This window comes from Rhinoraja longicauda, chromosome 30 (genome assembly GCF_053455715.1).
Source record: "Rhinoraja longicauda isolate Sanriku21f chromosome 30, sRhiLon1.1, whole genome shotgun sequence".
Lineage (NCBI taxonomy): Eukaryota > Metazoa > Chordata > Chondrichthyes > Rajiformes > Arhynchobatidae > Rhinoraja > Rhinoraja longicauda.
Genome location: NC_135982.1, coordinates 17,918,129 through 17,935,542, shown reverse-complemented (window position 1 = coordinate 17,935,542; position 17,414 = coordinate 17,918,129). Strand labels below are relative to the sequence as shown.

At 46.8% G+C, this 17,414-nt stretch overlaps 1 protein-coding gene across 3 annotated transcripts in view; it reads right to left on the bottom strand.

Moving 5' to 3' along the window:
• The window catches only part of LOC144608147 (endothelin-converting enzyme 1-like), a 173,840-nt gene that overhangs the window by 36,481 nt on the left and 119,945 nt on the right, over positions 1–17,414 (bottom strand). For all 3 annotated transcript variants that reach the window (XM_078425563.1, XM_078425564.1, XM_078425562.1), the window contains 4 exons: positions 12,058–12,182; positions 9,407–9,553; positions 8,699–8,764; positions 4,567–4,755 (listed from right to left, as the gene is read on the bottom strand). In XM_078425563.1, coding sequence (XP_078281689.1) covers positions 4,567–4,755; positions 8,699–8,764; positions 9,407–9,553; positions 12,058–12,182 — 527 coding nt within the window. The remainder of the gene's footprint in view (positions 1–4,566; positions 4,756–8,698; positions 8,765–9,406; positions 9,554–12,057; positions 12,183–17,414) is intronic.

Genomic DNA, 17,414 nt, shown 5'->3' with positions numbered 1-17,414 from the left:
GTAGCCTTCACTCAGTCCAATGTTGTGGTTCAAAACATTGCTGAGGTTGGAGGAAGGGGGGGGGGGGGGGGGGGGGGCGGGGGGATGAGAGGCAATGGTTCATTTCTGGGGGATTCAGCTACTCAACCCAAGAATGCAGTTTCGATGCTGAGACTAAGTTACTTCTTTTGAAGAAAGAAATCAACTTGCACGGAACGATGAAGGATAGCGAAAGTTGAAAAGGATTTGGGCAGGTGAATGATCACTGGTAGCAATTATCGTTGGCTGAACTCGCTGGGACTTTGGTTTGTTTGATATACAATCCAGATGTAGCTCACTGCACTTTAGATCAGCAAAATAAAAATGACTAACAGGCAGCATCGCCGGTCGTGAGGTCAAGAGGAAATGTTACATCAATGGTAACCTTCCTGCTAAACAGCAGATAAGCTGGTGAAGGGAAAAGGCAAGTGTGCGTTTTGATCCCGGTTAATATTTTCTTTACTCACTAAAAGGTGGGAGAGGTTGCGCAAGTATGCGCTTGAAGGAAATTAACTGCATTGTACGCAAGGAATTTCTACTTGAGTTAATGCATCTGCTGTTGAGGTCACATTTGTGGCCAGGCCATGTTGACCCTTGGAGTACGGCAGACAGAACAATCAGTTAAACCCCCCCAATGTGGGGTTTGGCTCAGAGGAACAACAACACAAACGCCGGCGGACGACATGGATGGCACGATCTGATTGTGCGATGAGCTGCAGGCAATGAGCTCATCTGATTGTATTGTCCTCATTACTGCAGCAATCAGTCACGGATAACAAGCAAACACCTTCCACTCTGAGACCCTGCTGTCAATGCAAAGTTGAGCTCCAGATGTACAGGTGTACATTTCGCACATTTATTAATGGAATCACTCATTGCAACGGGGCGATGTTCTCCACCAAAACAAAATTCCTCAGACAGAGATAATGCACAAATATAGATGAAGCTCAACAGAAGCTTCGAGGAGAAGCACTCAGGGGAGTCGAAAGGCGATTCAAAGCCTCTCACCAATACTTCCCTACTGCAGCGTTACATTATTGAGCTAACCAGTTGAATCAAGCAAGGCTGGTCTGTTTTAAGCACATGTTATACTTCGTGATCCAACTAGATTCAGGCCACCCTTCCCAAACTAGAATAGCAGAGCTCTGCGTCTACGCCCGGCAACACCAGAGCTAAAAAATCCACTCTACTGACCTTCAATCCTCTCAGACCTTCCCTCCTCTCAATAGACAATAGACAATAGGTGCAGGAGTAGGCCATTCGGCCCTTCGAGCCAGTACCACCATTCAATGTGATCATGGCTGATCATTCTCAATCAGTACCCCATTCTTGCCTTCTCCCCATACCCCCTGACTCCGCTATCCTTAAGATCTCTATCTAGCTCTCTCTTGAATGCATTCAGAGAATTGGCCTCCACTGCCTTCTGAGGCAGAGAATTCCACAGATTCACAACTCTCTGACTGAAAAAGTTTTTCTTCATCTCTGTTCTAAATGGCCTATCCCTTATTCTTAAACTGTGGCCCCTTGTTCTGGACTCCCCCAACATTGGGAACATGTTTCCAGCCTCTAATATGTCCAACCCCTTAATACTGATCTCCCGGTGGCCGAGCACTTCAACTCCCCCTCCCATTCCCAGTCTGACCTTTCTGTCATGGGCCTCCTCCAGTGCCACAGCGAGGCCCACCAGAAATTGGAGGAACAGCACCTTATATTTCGCCTGGGCAGCTTGCAGCCCAGTGGTATGAACATCGACTTCTCCAACTTTAGATAGTTCCTCTGTCCCTCTCTTCCCCTCCTCCTTCCCAGATCTCCCTCTATCTTCCTGTCTCCACCTATATCCTTCCTTTGTCCCGGCCCCCTGACATCAGTCTGAAGAAGGGTCTCGACCCGAAACGTCACCCATTCCTTCTCTCCCGAGATGCTGCCTGACCTGCTGAGTTACTCCAGCATTTTGTGAATAAATACCTTAATAATCTTATATGTTTTGATAAGATCCCCTCTCATCCTTCTAAATTCCAGTGTATACAAGCCTAGTTGCTCCAGTCTTTCAACATATGACAGTCCCGCTATTCCGGGAATTAACCTAGTAAACCTACGCTGCACGCCCTCAATAGCAAGAATATCCTTCCTCAAATTTGGAGACCAAAACTGTACACAGTACTCCAGGTGCGGTCTCACTAGAGCCCGGTACAACTGCAGAAGGACCTCTTTGCTCCTATACTCAACTCCTCTTGTTATGAAGGCCAACATTCCATTGGCTTTCTTCACTGCCTGCTGTACCTGCATGCTTCCTTTCAGTGACTGATGCATTAGGACAACCAGATCTCGTTGTACGTCCCCTTTTCCTAACTTGACACCATTCAGATAATACTCTGCCTTCCTATTCTTACTAGCAAAGTGGATAACCTCACACTTATCCACATTAAACTGCATCTCGCCTGAATCCTCTGCAATACTTGCCCGGCTGAAGGTATTTTTGTGTCACCTGCAGATCAAGTGACGACGTTCCCCATCCAATGCTGCTTTTAAAATCCACTGCCAGGGATCACTTTACTCCCAAATGCCTCAATCACCCACTCCCCCCATCCTGCTAATCTCACCAAAACCCTTCATCACCAACCCTAGACTGTGGCCCCTGGTTCTGGACTCCCCCAACATTGGGAACATTTTTCCTGCATCTAGCTTGACCAGTCCTTTTATAATTTATTATGTTTCTATAAGATTCCCTCTCATCCTTCTAAACTCCAGTGAATACAAGCCTAGTCTTTTCAATCTTTCCTCATATGACAGTCCCGCCATCCCAGGGATCAATCTCACGAACCTACGTTGCACTGCCTCAATTACAAGGATGTCCTTCCTCAAATTAGGAGACCAACACTGTACACAATACTCCAGATGTGGTCTTACCAGGGCCCTATACAACTGCAGAAGAACCTCTTTACTCCTGTACTGAAATCCTCTCGTTATGAAGGCCAACATGCCATTAGCTTTCTTCACTGCCTGTTGTACCTGCACACCAACGTTCAGTGACTGGTGCACAAGGACACCCAGGTTTTAAATCTTCTTCTGCAGAAATGACTCCCCTATCTAGTCTGTCCTCCATTATTATAAATTCAGTACTGGCATTATCCTTGCATGTTGTTTTTGCATCGTCACTATGTCCTTCATCTAAAGACTAGAACCTTTGCCCAGATATCTATGTGTGACCTAAAGTCCCATTGTTGTAATCATAGTAGTCACTGTCCATCTATTACCTTACATGGGACCCTGGCATGAGGAATGGAAAACCTCAGTGATAGATGGGTCCCAACTAACCAGTACCTCCCAAAAAATGGCTGCATCCACATTTTCTCTATCGGGAAATGGTAAATATCTCGGTATAAATTCCCCTTGGAACCATGGGAACAGGAGTCATTTTCCTGTGCAATCTAACATGCCGGCACATCCATCAACTGTGGGAAGTGGCAAAGGAGATGGATAGGGCTGTGGAGGGGTGAGGAAGAAATGGAGGGAAGAAGGGAAAAGAGAAAGGGAGAGAGAAAGAACACTCACTCATGGTTCAGTAGTAATTAGCCACTGCCATTCATGAATCAATTTCCTTGAGTGGATGGGCAGCTGCTCACCATTTCAGTGGACAAGATGATAACTGAACTGGGGATAGACACAAAATGCTGGGGTAACTCAGCAGGACAGGCAGGATCGCTGGAGAGAAGGAATGGGTGATGTCACCCATTCCTTCTCTCCAGAGATGTTGCCTGTCCTGTTGAGTTACTCCAGCATTTTATGTCTATCTATGGTGTAAACCAGCATCTGCAGTTCCTTCCTACACATAACTGACCTGGAGTCTGGGTAGCAAGATAATACTGATTCATTTGTCTACTTGGGTCCATCACACAAAATCTCGAATCGAGCAAGGCCTGGATAGAGTAGACATGGAAAGGATGTTTCCAGTAGTGGGAGAGTCTAGGACCAGAGTGCACAGCCTCGGAATAAAGGGATGGACCTTTAGAATGGAGATGAGGAGGAATTTCTTTCGTCGGAGTTTGCTGAATCTGTGGAATTCATTGCCACAGAAAGCGGTGGAGGCCAAGTCATTGGGTATTTTTAAATAGGAGATTGACAGATTCTTGATTCGTAAAGGGTCTCAGGGGTTATGGGGAGAAGGCAGGAGAATGGGGTTGAGAGGGAAAGATAGATCAGCCATGATTGAATGGCGGAGTAGACTTGATGGGTCGAATGGCCTATATCTACTGCTATGATTTATGAAGTTATGAATGGAGACATGGAGGAATTTCTTTAGCCAGTGTGTTGTGAACCTGTGAAATTCATTGCCACAGATCGCAGTGGTGGTCAAGTCATTGGGTATTTTTGAAGCAGAGATTGATAGTTTCTTGATTAGTAAGGGTTTCAAAGGTTGAGGGGAGAAGGCAGGAGAATGGGGTTGGGCGGGGAAAATAGTTCAGCCATGATCGAGTGGCAGAACAGATTTGATGGGCTGAATGGCCTAATTCTGCTCCTCTGTCTTATGATCCTGTGAACGAAACCCACCTGGAGGCTGCTTATGGTCATCTTGTTGTAGATAAGCTCTTCGTCCCTGCGGTCCTCCTGGGGAACGGTGATGTTTGCCAGGGCTGTCTCCAGTTCCAGAACCTGCTGCATTAGGGCCTGGGTGGAAGCCTCCTCACCGCCCAACAGCACCCCCAGCTCCACCATGTAATTCAAATAGGCTGTTATGATCTGGAGGGAAATGAAGAAAGTCGCTCATAAAGCCATTTGCGTAGCAGAATTACAAATTACACAAAGCCTGTAATTCTCAAGAGATAGAATCCATTGGTGATGACCACAATCCCACAGTAATCCATGATCAATCAAGAATCTTGGTGAGGGTGGGCACTTCTTGCAAGAGCCCCCTTTGCTTTGTCTAATCTCCTCCCATTCTTGTTCCACTGATGTGGCATCAAAATTAGGCCCATTCAATTATAGGGTATCACAAAATGCTGGAGTAACTCAGCAGGTCAGGCAGTATCTCAGGAGAGAAGGAACAGGTGACATTTCGGGTCGAGACCCTTCTTCAGACTGAAGGGTCTCGACCCGAAACGTCACCCGTTCCTTCTCTCCTGAGATGCTGCCTGACCCACTGAGTTACTCCAGCATTTTGTGATACCTTCGATTTGTACCAGCATCTGCAGTTATTTTCCTACCCATTCAATTATTGTCGGTCAGTGTCTTTAATAATGTAACAAGGAGAAGGAATGGATGACTTTTTGGGTCGAGACCCTTCTTACAGACTGAAGAAGGGTCTCGACCCGAAACGTCACCCATTCCAGAGATGCTGCCTGACCCGCTGAGTTACTCCAGCATTTTGTGATACCACACTAGCTCTGTGTTATCCCCACAATTCCTATTCCTATTTCCTATTGTCTTTTCGCTGACTGGTTAGTACGCAACAAAAGCTTTTCACTGTACACATCACACCCTCACCAAGGTTCTTGTACAGGTGACAACTAACGAACTAACTACACACCAAAGCCAATTAACCTGCAAATCAGAATGCCTTTGTGTGATGTGGGAGGAAACCAGAGCCATGTGGTCACAGGGAAAATGAGCAAATTTTGCTTTTGGTTTTGATCTGAAATGTTAAATATTTTACTCTCTACTGACCGTTTGTGTGTCTCCAGCATTTTCAGTTTAATTTTGCATCTCCAGTTGTTTATATTATTTGCCTTTGGTTTAATAACAGTTCTTCCCAATGTATCACAACTGTACACCAGAGCCCAGTGATTACATTCTTGTTAAAGCTCAGACATTAGTTGGATGTCATGATCATGAGCAATGGCCTCGGTGTTTACAGCTGAATCCATCCTTATTTATGAACTCATTAAAACATCACAAAATAAAGATCAGGAATAATGTTTTCAAACAGGTTCTGATAGGGCTCCAATAGCAACCCCATAGAACGTACGCTTGCTGAAATCTTCCACAACCGCAGTGAAAGTTACAGTGAGTAGGCAGGAGAACGGGGTTGAGAGGGAAAAATAGATCAGCCATGATTGAAAGGGAGAGAAGATGTAATGGGCCGAGTTCCTATGTCTTATGGTCTAACAAAACATCAGCAGCTCTGTGTTAGCAGTTGATTTCATCCTCACTGAACTCTATTGCTGGCCTGAGGAACCACGAGTGAGGGCCTCATCTATGACGGGAGAGGGGAACCCCCGTACCCTAAAAAATGAGAACATCTGGGATGTCCTGGTATGGAACACCTCATCTTGGGTGCAGATGTGGCGTAGACGGAGGAATTGGTCGTAGGGGATAGAGTCTTTGCAGGAAGCAGGGTGGGAAGAAGTGTAGTCGAGATAGTTTGTAGGAGTCAGTGGGTTTGTAATAGAAGGCAGTCAACAGTCTATTTCCTGTGATGGAGACTGTGAGATCAAGAAAGGGGCGGGAGGTCTCGCAGATGGTCCAAGTAAATTTGAGTGCAGGATGAAAATTGGTGAAGTTGATGAAGTCCATTAGTTATTGCTGGCCTTCTGGCAATCAAAGCCAATTAACCTACAAACCTGTACGTCTTTGGAGTGTGGGATGAAACCGGAGCACCCAGGGAAAACCACATGGTCATGGGCAGAACGTACAAAATCCGTAGTCAGGATCGAACCCGGGTCTCTGGCGCCGTAAGGCAGCAACTCTGCCGTTGCGCCACCATGCCACCCCTTTTCATTTTGTTAACACAATTGCTGGGATCTTGGGCTGAGGTCAAGATTGTGTGAATCAATTATCCACTTATGGGTCTCAGAATTCCTTATCTCTATCTGGACTCAACTGTCTGAACTTTCCAAAACTTCCCCATGGAAGCCAAATGTTCCCCACTCGCTCAGCACATCTCCCCCCACCGATATCCTGACTCTCTGAGCCTGGTGGGCAGTCACCATCGCCTCTTGTCCACTAGTTGCCTCTCTCATGGGCAGGCAGATGTTCTACTCCCTCAAAGATGATTTTGAATGTCCAAGAAGATTTGGCACATTTACCCAGGGCTTCAGCCAAAGTCCCTCCGGCAGGAGAGGCAAACCGGTTGATTTTCCGAGGTATTTCTGGAAACCATCTTGACATATTATTGAAATGGATCAAAGGGGATTATAAAATAAAATTTGGCACTGAGCCACGCTATGAGATAAGAGGATGGGTTTACAAACATCCATACATTCGCAAGGTTTATTCATCAATAAATATGCCAAAATATCTGTTCAGCAAAGTCACAGCTTAAATCCCACTGCCAACACTGTAGGAGATACACCCAAGATGTGCACAACTTGAAACAAGCACAAAATCGAACACTTATCCCACCCTGAGGGACTGGGATTTCTTCCTTCCAACCCCATCTACAAGGAAGATTTGCTGCATTTGCAGTCTGTACTAAACATTACTTTCACTCAAACAGATGAATCTGGTCGAGACGACATGCCCTCCCAGCAGTAATGCACCACATGCCAAATACATTGGCCCCCATTGTGCTGCTGCACCGAGTGGCAATGGGGAAGGATATTCTTGCTATTGAGGGCGTGCAGCGTAGGTTTACTAGGTTAATTTCCGGAATGGCGGGTCTATCATATGTTGAAAGATTGGAGCGACTAGGCTTGTATACACTGGAATTTAGAAGGATGAGAGGATCTTATCGAAACGAATAAGATTATTAAGGGGTTGGACACGTTAGAGGCAGGAAACATGTTCCCAATGTTGAGGGAGTCCAGAACAAGGGGCCACAGTTTAAGAATAAGGGGTAGGCCATTTAGAACTGAGATGAGGAAAAACCTTTTCAGTCAGAGAGTTGTGAATCTGTGGAATTCTCTGCCTCAGAAGGCAGTGGAGGCCAATTCTCTGAATGCATTCAAGAGAGAGCTAGATAGAGCTCTTAAGGATAGCGGAGTCAGGGGGTATGGGGAGAAGGCAGGAACGGGGTACTGATTGAGAATGATCACATTGAATGGCGATGCTGGCTCGAAGGGCCACATGGCCTCCTCCTGCACCTATTGTCCATTGTCTATTGGCTCAGAGATTTCCTTGCTGAACTCGCTTGTTCTCAGCTGTATTGGGGCATCACCGTTCCCAGGCGGTGGAAGGGGAGGGTGTAGATGGTCACGATGTGTCGATACAATCCCCACACTAGGAGCCCGCATCACTCACTGTCTCATCAACGCGTTAACTGAAGTCTTAACTGCACAGTGGCGCAGCGGTAGAGTTGCTGCCTTACAGCACCAAAGACCAGGGTTCAATCCTGACTATGGGTGCTGGCTGCATGGAGTTTGTACGTTCTCCATGTGACAGAGTGCGTTTTCTCCAGCTGCTCTGGTTTCCTCCTACACTCCAAAGACATGCAGGTTTGTGGGGTAATGGCATTGGTAAAATTATAAATTGTCCCTAGTGTGCAGGATGGTGCTGGTATGCAGAGTGATCGCTGGTCAGCACGGACTCGGTGGGCCAAAGGGCCTGTTTCTGTGCTGAGTCTCTAAAGTCTGAAGAAGTGCTTTAACAAGAGAGTCACACCTTTCTAAAGTGGGTGCCAGTTCGGGATCAAGACGAGATGATCGAGAAGGAACATTTTACAGGATATCGGGAACTGTGTGAAGGGGCTCAGTCTCGAATGAACCTACAAGGAGTTACAGGAGGTTGCACCAGTGGCACCACCTACCTTATTGTTGGCAGTTTTGTTCAGATAATAATCCCTCGATGGTAAACCAAGTCCGGACTGATCTACCTGCAGAGGAAGCAGTGACTGAGATTAGACAATTGCAAGTGGAATCAGTTGGTGATTGTGAAATTAGACATAGGGGCTTCATTTTAATTCTTTTCTCATCATGATTATACCTTCCATTTCTCATATTTTCTTATGACATAGGAGGAGGCCATTCTGCCTGTCGAATCTATGACAGCACTCAGATCAACCCAAATGAACCATGTTCCCCACGCCTTCGCATACAACCTACTTTCTCTCACTTTCCCATTACATAGAACAGTACAGCACAGGAACAGGCCCTTCGGCCCACAATGTCTGTGCAGATCATGATGCCAAGAGCAGCTTTCTGCATGCTAACTGCTGAGCTTCCTTCAATAAACAATGACTACACTCCAAGGGCACTTCATTGTTTCTTAGACAGTTTGGGACATCCAGGCTATGAGAGAGATGCTGTAAAATTGCATGTTTTACTTTGATGCCTATATCTCCAAACAACTGTTGACTTTTAATTCCAGTATCATGGGACAATAAACTAAACTGAACTGAACTCATTACCAAGTCTGTCCCCGAATTCTCTTCGCCTCCTTTAACCACAGCCTCTGTTTTCTCAGGATTTGGCTTTTACCTGCCATGCGGGCTCAGGCCTTGTTCCCAGCTGCATACCTGAATGATGTTACTGTTGGAGTTTTTGGAATCGGTGCTGATGTAGATGGAGAAGAATGGGTTGGTTCGGTAGTTGGATATGACGGACTGGAGCACTTCTTGAAAATTGTCCTTGTCCCAGGCACTGCTAATGTTCCAGCCTTCCAACTGGAGAAAGAATGAAGAAATTGTTAGGCATCTTAACCACAAAGTCAAAGCTTCATTTAATTACAGCGAGAGCACTTGCTAATAACAAGCAGAACATTCAGTTCATCATTCCTATGTGAATACATTGCAAGAGCTTATGAGTCAGTCCACTGCCCTGTTTTGGTACCATCGTCCTGAAATTTGTTTCCTTGTTAAGTATCTGATTCTGTTTTCAATCCTTTATCACCCTCCGCACTGTCTTTCAAGATCACAACAAACTACCTAGATACGAAACATAGAAAATAGGTGCAGGAGGAGGCCATTCGGCCCTTCCAGCCAGCACCGCCATTCATTGTGATCATGGCTGATCATTCACAATCAGTAACCTGTGCCCAACTTCTCCCCATATCCCTAAATTCCACTAGCCCCCAGAGCTCTATCTAATTCTCTCTTAAATCCACCCAGTGATTTGGCCTCCACTGCCGTCTGTGGCAGAGAATTCATCAGATACATCAGTCATTAAGCTATACAGTGCAGAAACATGCTTTTTTGCCCAACTCGACCATGCCAACCAAGAGCCTGCTCCTGTAATGTAACTGAGGGGCAGGACATCAATGAGAACAGGACCAAGGTGAGATCCTCGAGGATTAGAAACAATACTGTGGATGCACAGAAAGAAGAAATTGGTCTGTCGATTCCCCAAATGCAACAGGAAGCAGGCAAAGGCTTTCAAAATGAACGGGCGGATGGTGGAGAAGAGTTGGGGCAGTGTCCTCACGAATGTCAAAGCCTGCAGATTGACCGAGATGGACAAGGAGTGAATATTTCACACAGTCCTTTTGCATACCATCGTCGCTGTCTTTGGTTTGTCCTTTTGGCATTCACCTCCACTTTGTTTCCTTTTGCTCTCTCTCTTTTCCCTCTCCCCTGACTCTCAGCGTGAAGAAGGGTCACCCATTCCTTTTCTCCTGAGATGCTGCCTGACCCGCTGAGTTACTCCAGCTTTTTGTGTCTATCTTTGGTGTAAACCGGCATCTGCAGTTCCTTCCGACACAAGAAGTCAGTCGGGTCGTCGAGAAGTGACTTTTCAGTGCGACAGCAGTGATAGAAACAGGACAGGACAGATCCAAGGAGGGAGAAGCATGATAGATGAGCACAGATTTGACACAAATGAACACGGTTGTTGGGATTTATCAACTTCTCCACGCAGAGTACAGTTCGACGCTGCACACTGGCAGAGTTCCCAAAGGAATTGGCACAAGATAGCAACTCATTCAAGGGTTCTGCAGCATGTAGGTGGCATTGATTGATAACATCCTCTATGATACCAAAACAAAACGTGTGGCACGGTGCCGCAGCGACAGAGCTGCTGCCACACTGTGCCAGAGACCCGGGTACAATCCTGACCTCTGGAATGTACAAGAGTTTGTACATTCTCCTTGTGACCGCGTGCTCCGGTTTCCTCCCACATTCCAAAGACGCACAGGTTTGTAGGTTAACTGGGTTCTGTAAATTGCCTTTAGTGCGTAGGATATGAAATGGCCCTTAGTGTGTCGGATAACATAGAACTAGTGTACAGGTGATTGATGGTCGGCGTGGACTCTCGGTGGGCCGAAGGGCATGTCTGCATGCCTTATTTCTAAAACTCAAAAACACTGTGGAATCTGAAATCATCAGTGTGTAAATGCATCAGATTTCTATGGCCTTACCCGACTCTTCGCAGCACTGAGAAAGATCCCTATTTAATGAGTTTCCCTTGGGCTTCGCGGCTGACGAACAAACCCCCACTCCCTCCCCACCACCCCCGCCTCCCAGGCTAAGCACAGTTGCAGGGATGTTAATGGACAATCTTGATTAAGATAACAGCATTGAAGAAGTTGAGGAGATTGCCAATCTCCAATCCCGGGAAAAGTAAGTTATTTAAAGATATATTTTTGAATGACCGAGGAACTGAGGACTCTGGGGGAACTGGGAGGGGAGAGAGTTGAGGTCTGGGACAGATGGGCCACAATGGTGGGCCAGGCTTGAGGGGCCGAATGGCCTATTTTTGCTCCATATCTTCTTGTGCTCTTATGAACAGATTATAATTCCCAGCACGGTATCAATACGAACAATAATATCTTGATTCCACATTTGGTCCCGGCACCCAGCGACGAGCAACGGGAGAGTGGGGAGGTTTAGTTTAGAGATACAGCACGGAAACAGGCCCTTTCGCCCACCGAGTCCGCACCAACCAGCGAACCCCACACACTTACACTATCCGACACACACTAGGGACAATTTTACACAACACCAATCCAATTAACCTACATACCTGCACGTCTTTGGAGTGTGGGAGGAAACCGAAGATCTCGGAGAAAACCCAAGCGGTCGTGGGGAGAACGTACAAACTCCGTACAGACAGCGCCTGCAGTCGGGATTGAACCCGGGTCTCCGGCGCTGTAAGGCAGCAACTCTACCGCTGCACCACCGTGGCCGTTAGGCTGACGATGTGGCCGACTGACTCCCCATCTCTCGGTACTCACTTTGTTTATGATGTCGAGAAGAGGCTGTCCCTGCAAGTCCTCAATCTTCTGCTCATTCATGCAGGCCTGATAGTAAAGCTGGGCTTTGTGTTCAGCTTCACTTGTGGTGTTCATGGTGGTGTTTTCTGCAGGGAAACAAGGAAAGTTTTAAGGGCTTTGATTTAAAGCAGTTGAATAAATTCAACGCAGAGTCAGCATTCACATGTGTGTTTGGTTAATGAAAATTAATTCATATATTAGGGCATCATTTTCATTCTGATTTAACTGTGTAAGAAAATAACTGCAGATGCTGGTACAAATCGAAGGTATTTATTCACAAAATGCTGGAGTAACTCAGCAGGTCAGGCAGCATCTCAGGAGAGAAGGAATGGGCGACGTTGTGGGTCGAGACCCTTCATATCATACACATACAGCCGGAAACAGGCCTTTTCGGCCCACCAAGTCCGTGCCGCTCAGCGATCCCCGTACATTAACACTATCCTACACCCACTAGGGACAATTTTTACATTTACCCAGCCAATTAACCTACATACCTGTACGTCTTTGGAGTGTGGGAGGAAACCGAAGATCTCGGAGAAAACCCACGCAGGTCACGGGGAGAACGTACAAACTCCTTACAGTGCAGCACCCGTAGTCAGGATCGAACCTGAGTCTCCGGCGCTGCATTCGCTGTAAAGCAGCAACTCTACCGCTGCGCTACCGTGCCGCCCGTACCGTACCGTACCTTTTTCAAACTGTAGTCATTTCATAAGACACCAGCCTTTGCTTCCCTTTCAGATGGAACGCTGGTTACCGCGGTTGTGTAGGTCATGCAGTTGTTTCACAGCTCTGGGTTGTGAGTTTGATCCTGACCTCTGGCACTGCCTGTGGGGAGTCTGCACGTTCTCCCAAACCCCCCAAAATGAGCAGGTTATTCAGCCGCTGTAAACTGCTTCTTAGAATAGGCAAGTGGCCAAAGAATCAAATGTTGCTGGGCATGTGTGAAAGAGAATAGGCTGCAAGGCAACTACTGGGGAATAAGACCAGGGGGAGCGGGGCTGAAGGGATTGGTTGGGTGCCAGCATCGACATGATGGGCTGAATGGCCACCACTTATGTCGTATCAAGTATAGTAGGAGATGGCTGTTCGGTTCCTCAAGCCTGTTTGGCCATTGTTTTGATGGCTGTTTTCTACAGCCCATCCATTGCCCCATCTACTTTCCACTTCTCTTGATACCATGGAGGGTGGTGCAGCCGTCGAGATACTTGCAAATCAGCTTCCAATCTCCATTGCTTACAACATGGCCTGCATTTTATTCATCGGGGAACTTAGATAACAGGATAGGAAACCATTTTTCCAAGTTGTATGCAGTTTAGGAACCAACAAAGAGTCTTGCAGAACAGCACAAATCATGCCAATTTGATAGCCTGCCCGTTTCCGAAACACAACAATGATTTCTCTTCAACACCAAGAGCTTCAAGTTTAACTAACATTCTCCCTCGAGAGTGCTTATCAAGTGCCTTCTGGAAAGTCATATGAAAAATACCCATTAATGTTCCCTTGTTCACTTATTTATTTTTCTCTTCAAAAATTTCAATCATATTCGTCAGGGGTATAGCCTAACCTTTGCAAATACATTGCTGTACTCTCGATTAGCTGGAAAAAAAATGAGGGTGTTCAATCACTTTATCTTTAATTACAGACTCTGGCAATATGCTGCCAGATGTTGTCTTCTCGATCCCTGGTTCCCCGCTGTCATCTTTCTTACAAAGTCATGCACAATTTTCCAGTCAGGGCTACAAAATGAAGAGACTAGAGACGGTTACAGTTCGGATACTGTAATGTTCGCAGTTACTTCCTTTAAAATGATTCTGAACAGAATTAGGGAAGGGATCTTGTTGCTATAATCTTGCTGCACTGCTCTAAAGAGTGCAAACAAATTCCATCGCAACTAACCACTCCAAAGACGTACAGGTTTGTGGGTTAATTGGCTTGGCTAAATTGTTCCTGATGTGTGTAGGATAGTGTTAATGTGCAGGGACTGCTGGTCAGCATGGACTTGTTTGGCTGAAGGGCCTGTTTCCGTGCTGTGTCTCTCAACTAAACATAAACTAAACGGGAATGAGGTAAGTACTTGGAATGGAAAGTTTTGCTGGGCTAAGTGTAAAGAACCAAGACTAAGGAAACCATTCAAAGAGCCAGCATAGGTTCAATGATGCTGTACAATTTTATCATTCTAAGTTCATCAATGAGGAGTGTTGGACTGAAGTTGCATTCCATGCCTTTTTTCTTCTTCAGTTGCTATACCGTCTGTCAATTAGAATGGAGATTCCTCATCTCTCTGTAAGATGGATGCACACTGAGCTACTGGGAGGTGCATAAGGTTTAGTTTAGTTTAGAAATACAGCATGGAAACAAATCCTTCAGCCCACTGAGTCCACACCGACCATCGATCACCCGTTCACACTAGTTCTACGTTATTTCACTTTCTCGTCCGGTCCCTGCACAGTAGGGGGCAATTTATGAGGCCAATTACCTAGAAAGCCTATGGCTTTGGGATGTGGGAGAAAACTGGTGAACCCGGAGGAAACCCACGCGGCCACAGCAAACTCCACGTAGGCAGAGTGAGGATTGAACCTGCATCTCCTGTGTTGTGAGGCAGTGGCTCTACTACTTGCACCACTGTGCCACCCTTGTACTACAATTGTCATTTTTCCATAATTATCTCCATGGCATTGTTAAAAATATCTTGCATGACAATAATGTGTTAACATAAAACTTAACACAGGCTAACTCACTCTTGTCTGCTACTATTGTAGCTATAAATATACAGAACTTAATTACAACACCTTCCTCTTTGTTTGCTTCTTGAGATTGTCTCTCCCTGTTTCTCTAATTTCACTCAGTCTCACTTTCTGACTCCCTGCAGACTAAGTTGATGGAGCACTGCAGGCAATGGCATTCCCATGTGACTGCTACCCTCAATCTTCTGGCAGGTGATACTTGTGGGCCTGGACCCAGAACTTTCTTGTTGTTCATTTGCCTATTTTCACTCAGCTTTAAACACATACCTAACACTACACTTTGTCGGGCCTGGTTATCTTTCTGACAGATCATTTCAGCAAGTGCTCAGGGAAAGAGGACTTCAATTTCCTGAACACTTTAAAAGCATTGCTGGAAGAGAGTTCAGTTCAGAGAAACACCATGGCAACAGGGCCTTCTGCCCATCGGGTCGACGCCAACCATCAATCACCCTTGCACACTACTTCTATGGTACCTCACTTTCTCATGCACTCCCTACACACTAGGGACAATGTACAGAGGGCCTATTAACATACAAACCTGCGCAGTCTTTGGGATGTGGGAGGAAATCGGAGCACCCGGAGAAAACCCACGCAGTCACAGGGAGAATGTGCAAACTCCACCCAGACTGCATCCGCAGATTAGGATCGAACCCGCGGCCCTGGCGCTGTGAGGCAGCGGCTCTACCAGCTGTGCCACTGTGCCATCCAAGATCAAAATGTCTTAAGGTCATAAGGAATAGGAGTAGAATTAGGCCATTCGGCCCATCAAGTCTACTCCGCCATTCAATCATGGCTGATCGATCTCCCCCTCCTAACCCCATTCCCCTGACTTCTCCCCGTAACCTCTGGCACCTGTACTAATCATGAATCTATCTATCTTTGCCTTAAAAATATCCAATGACGGCCTCCACAGCCTTCTGTGGCAAAGAATTCCACAGATTCACCACCCTCTGACTAAAGACATTTCTCCTCATCTCCTTCCTAAACGTTCGTCCTTTAATTCTGAGGCTACGACCTGCATTACTGAGACTGTGTCCTTCATTACTGATGATCCCTTCGGCAACAGGACTGTCCAGTAACAACTTGGTTGTGTAAGAAGGGAAACTGAATCTTAAACATGTGCACACAATTTTCCAGATATCTCTCCATCACCCAACTCGACCAAAAAAAACCCAACCTTTTTTAAAAATTCCATGAAGAAAATTATTATTTAAAACCAAATCAAAGCAAGGGTTAACAGCAGAGACAGTGTTGATGCAGGATGACAACCTGGATCTTACCATGAAAACTTTTCTCCACAAAATCTCATTGGGAAGCTGAACCTGTGAAAGGGAAGTCTCCAGGAAACGCACCGTGCCAACCAGTGACACGTCTCCATGGTGACGAGACGTACAGAGGTCAGGCTTTTCAAACGGGAAAGAAAAGTGCACAAAAGGGAAAGGGTGGTTCAGACAGGGGATCCACAGAGCCTGTGCCAAACATTCAATGAGAGTGCCCTCCCTCCTCCCCATCAATAGACTTCATTAGGGCGCGAGGTTTGTGTGTCCAGAATGATAAAGTACTCATCCCTGGAAGTCAATAGAGCTTCACTTGTCACATGTGCAACTGCACAGTGAAATTCTTTTTGCATATACCACATATGCCGGCACCGCCATTTTAGATGCCATTATTCAATGTCCAAAGTCCGGTCGGCCCGCGCGCTCGATATACTTAGGGTTGCCAACTGTCCCGTATTAGCCCGGACATCCCGTATTTTGGGCTAAATTGGTTTGTCCCGTACGGGACTGCCCTTGTCTGTATTAGGCCCGGGGGAAGCTCTAGGCCCCGATGCTGTAGGCCCGGACGCTGTAGGTCCGGACGCTGTTGGTCCGGAGGCACGGGCGTGGCCGAATGTAGGTTGCGTAGCAACCCACCTCCCGGCCGCCATTGGTGGAGCGGGAGCACGTGGCCACTGGCTGGGTGAGGTCAAGTGGGGCGCGGGGCGGTGATGTCACCTTGTACCTTATTTGAGAGTGTGATAGTTGGCACCTCGAGATATACTGGAGCAGTTCCCGCGAACAGACGTCCCTCGCCTCTCCTCGCCTGGGCATCTTTGTGTCCTGGGGGCGCCTCCTGCAGCCTACCTGAAGGCACTGGCGGCATTGCCCCAGTTCACCCTCCATTAAATCCTTTGAACCATTTTCCTGTTTATATTTTATCTGGCTTGACCCCCTGCTCTCAGATACTCTCTGCCATTCTCCCTCTCGCTGCACATGTTCACTGGTGATGTGCGAGCCCTCGTGGCCTGGGACTATCCCTGTGAGTTTACCCCAGACCAGCTCGAGTCCAACGGTGACGACACAGATCGGGGATGGTTGTGTGCCAGACATCCCCTCTCGGCACAACTGTGAAAACTCAGTCCAGGGTCCAGAGCTCATTACTGGAGAACAATGTGCATCCTGCTGGCTCACCTCAACTTCTACCATTTAATGATTTTATTTGTCTCACCAATGTCGGGAAGCTCCAAAGTCGCAAGAGGTTCGACCAGCCCCGACCCGGGGTCCGATCGTCCGGGGAGGGGGAGCTGAAATTCCC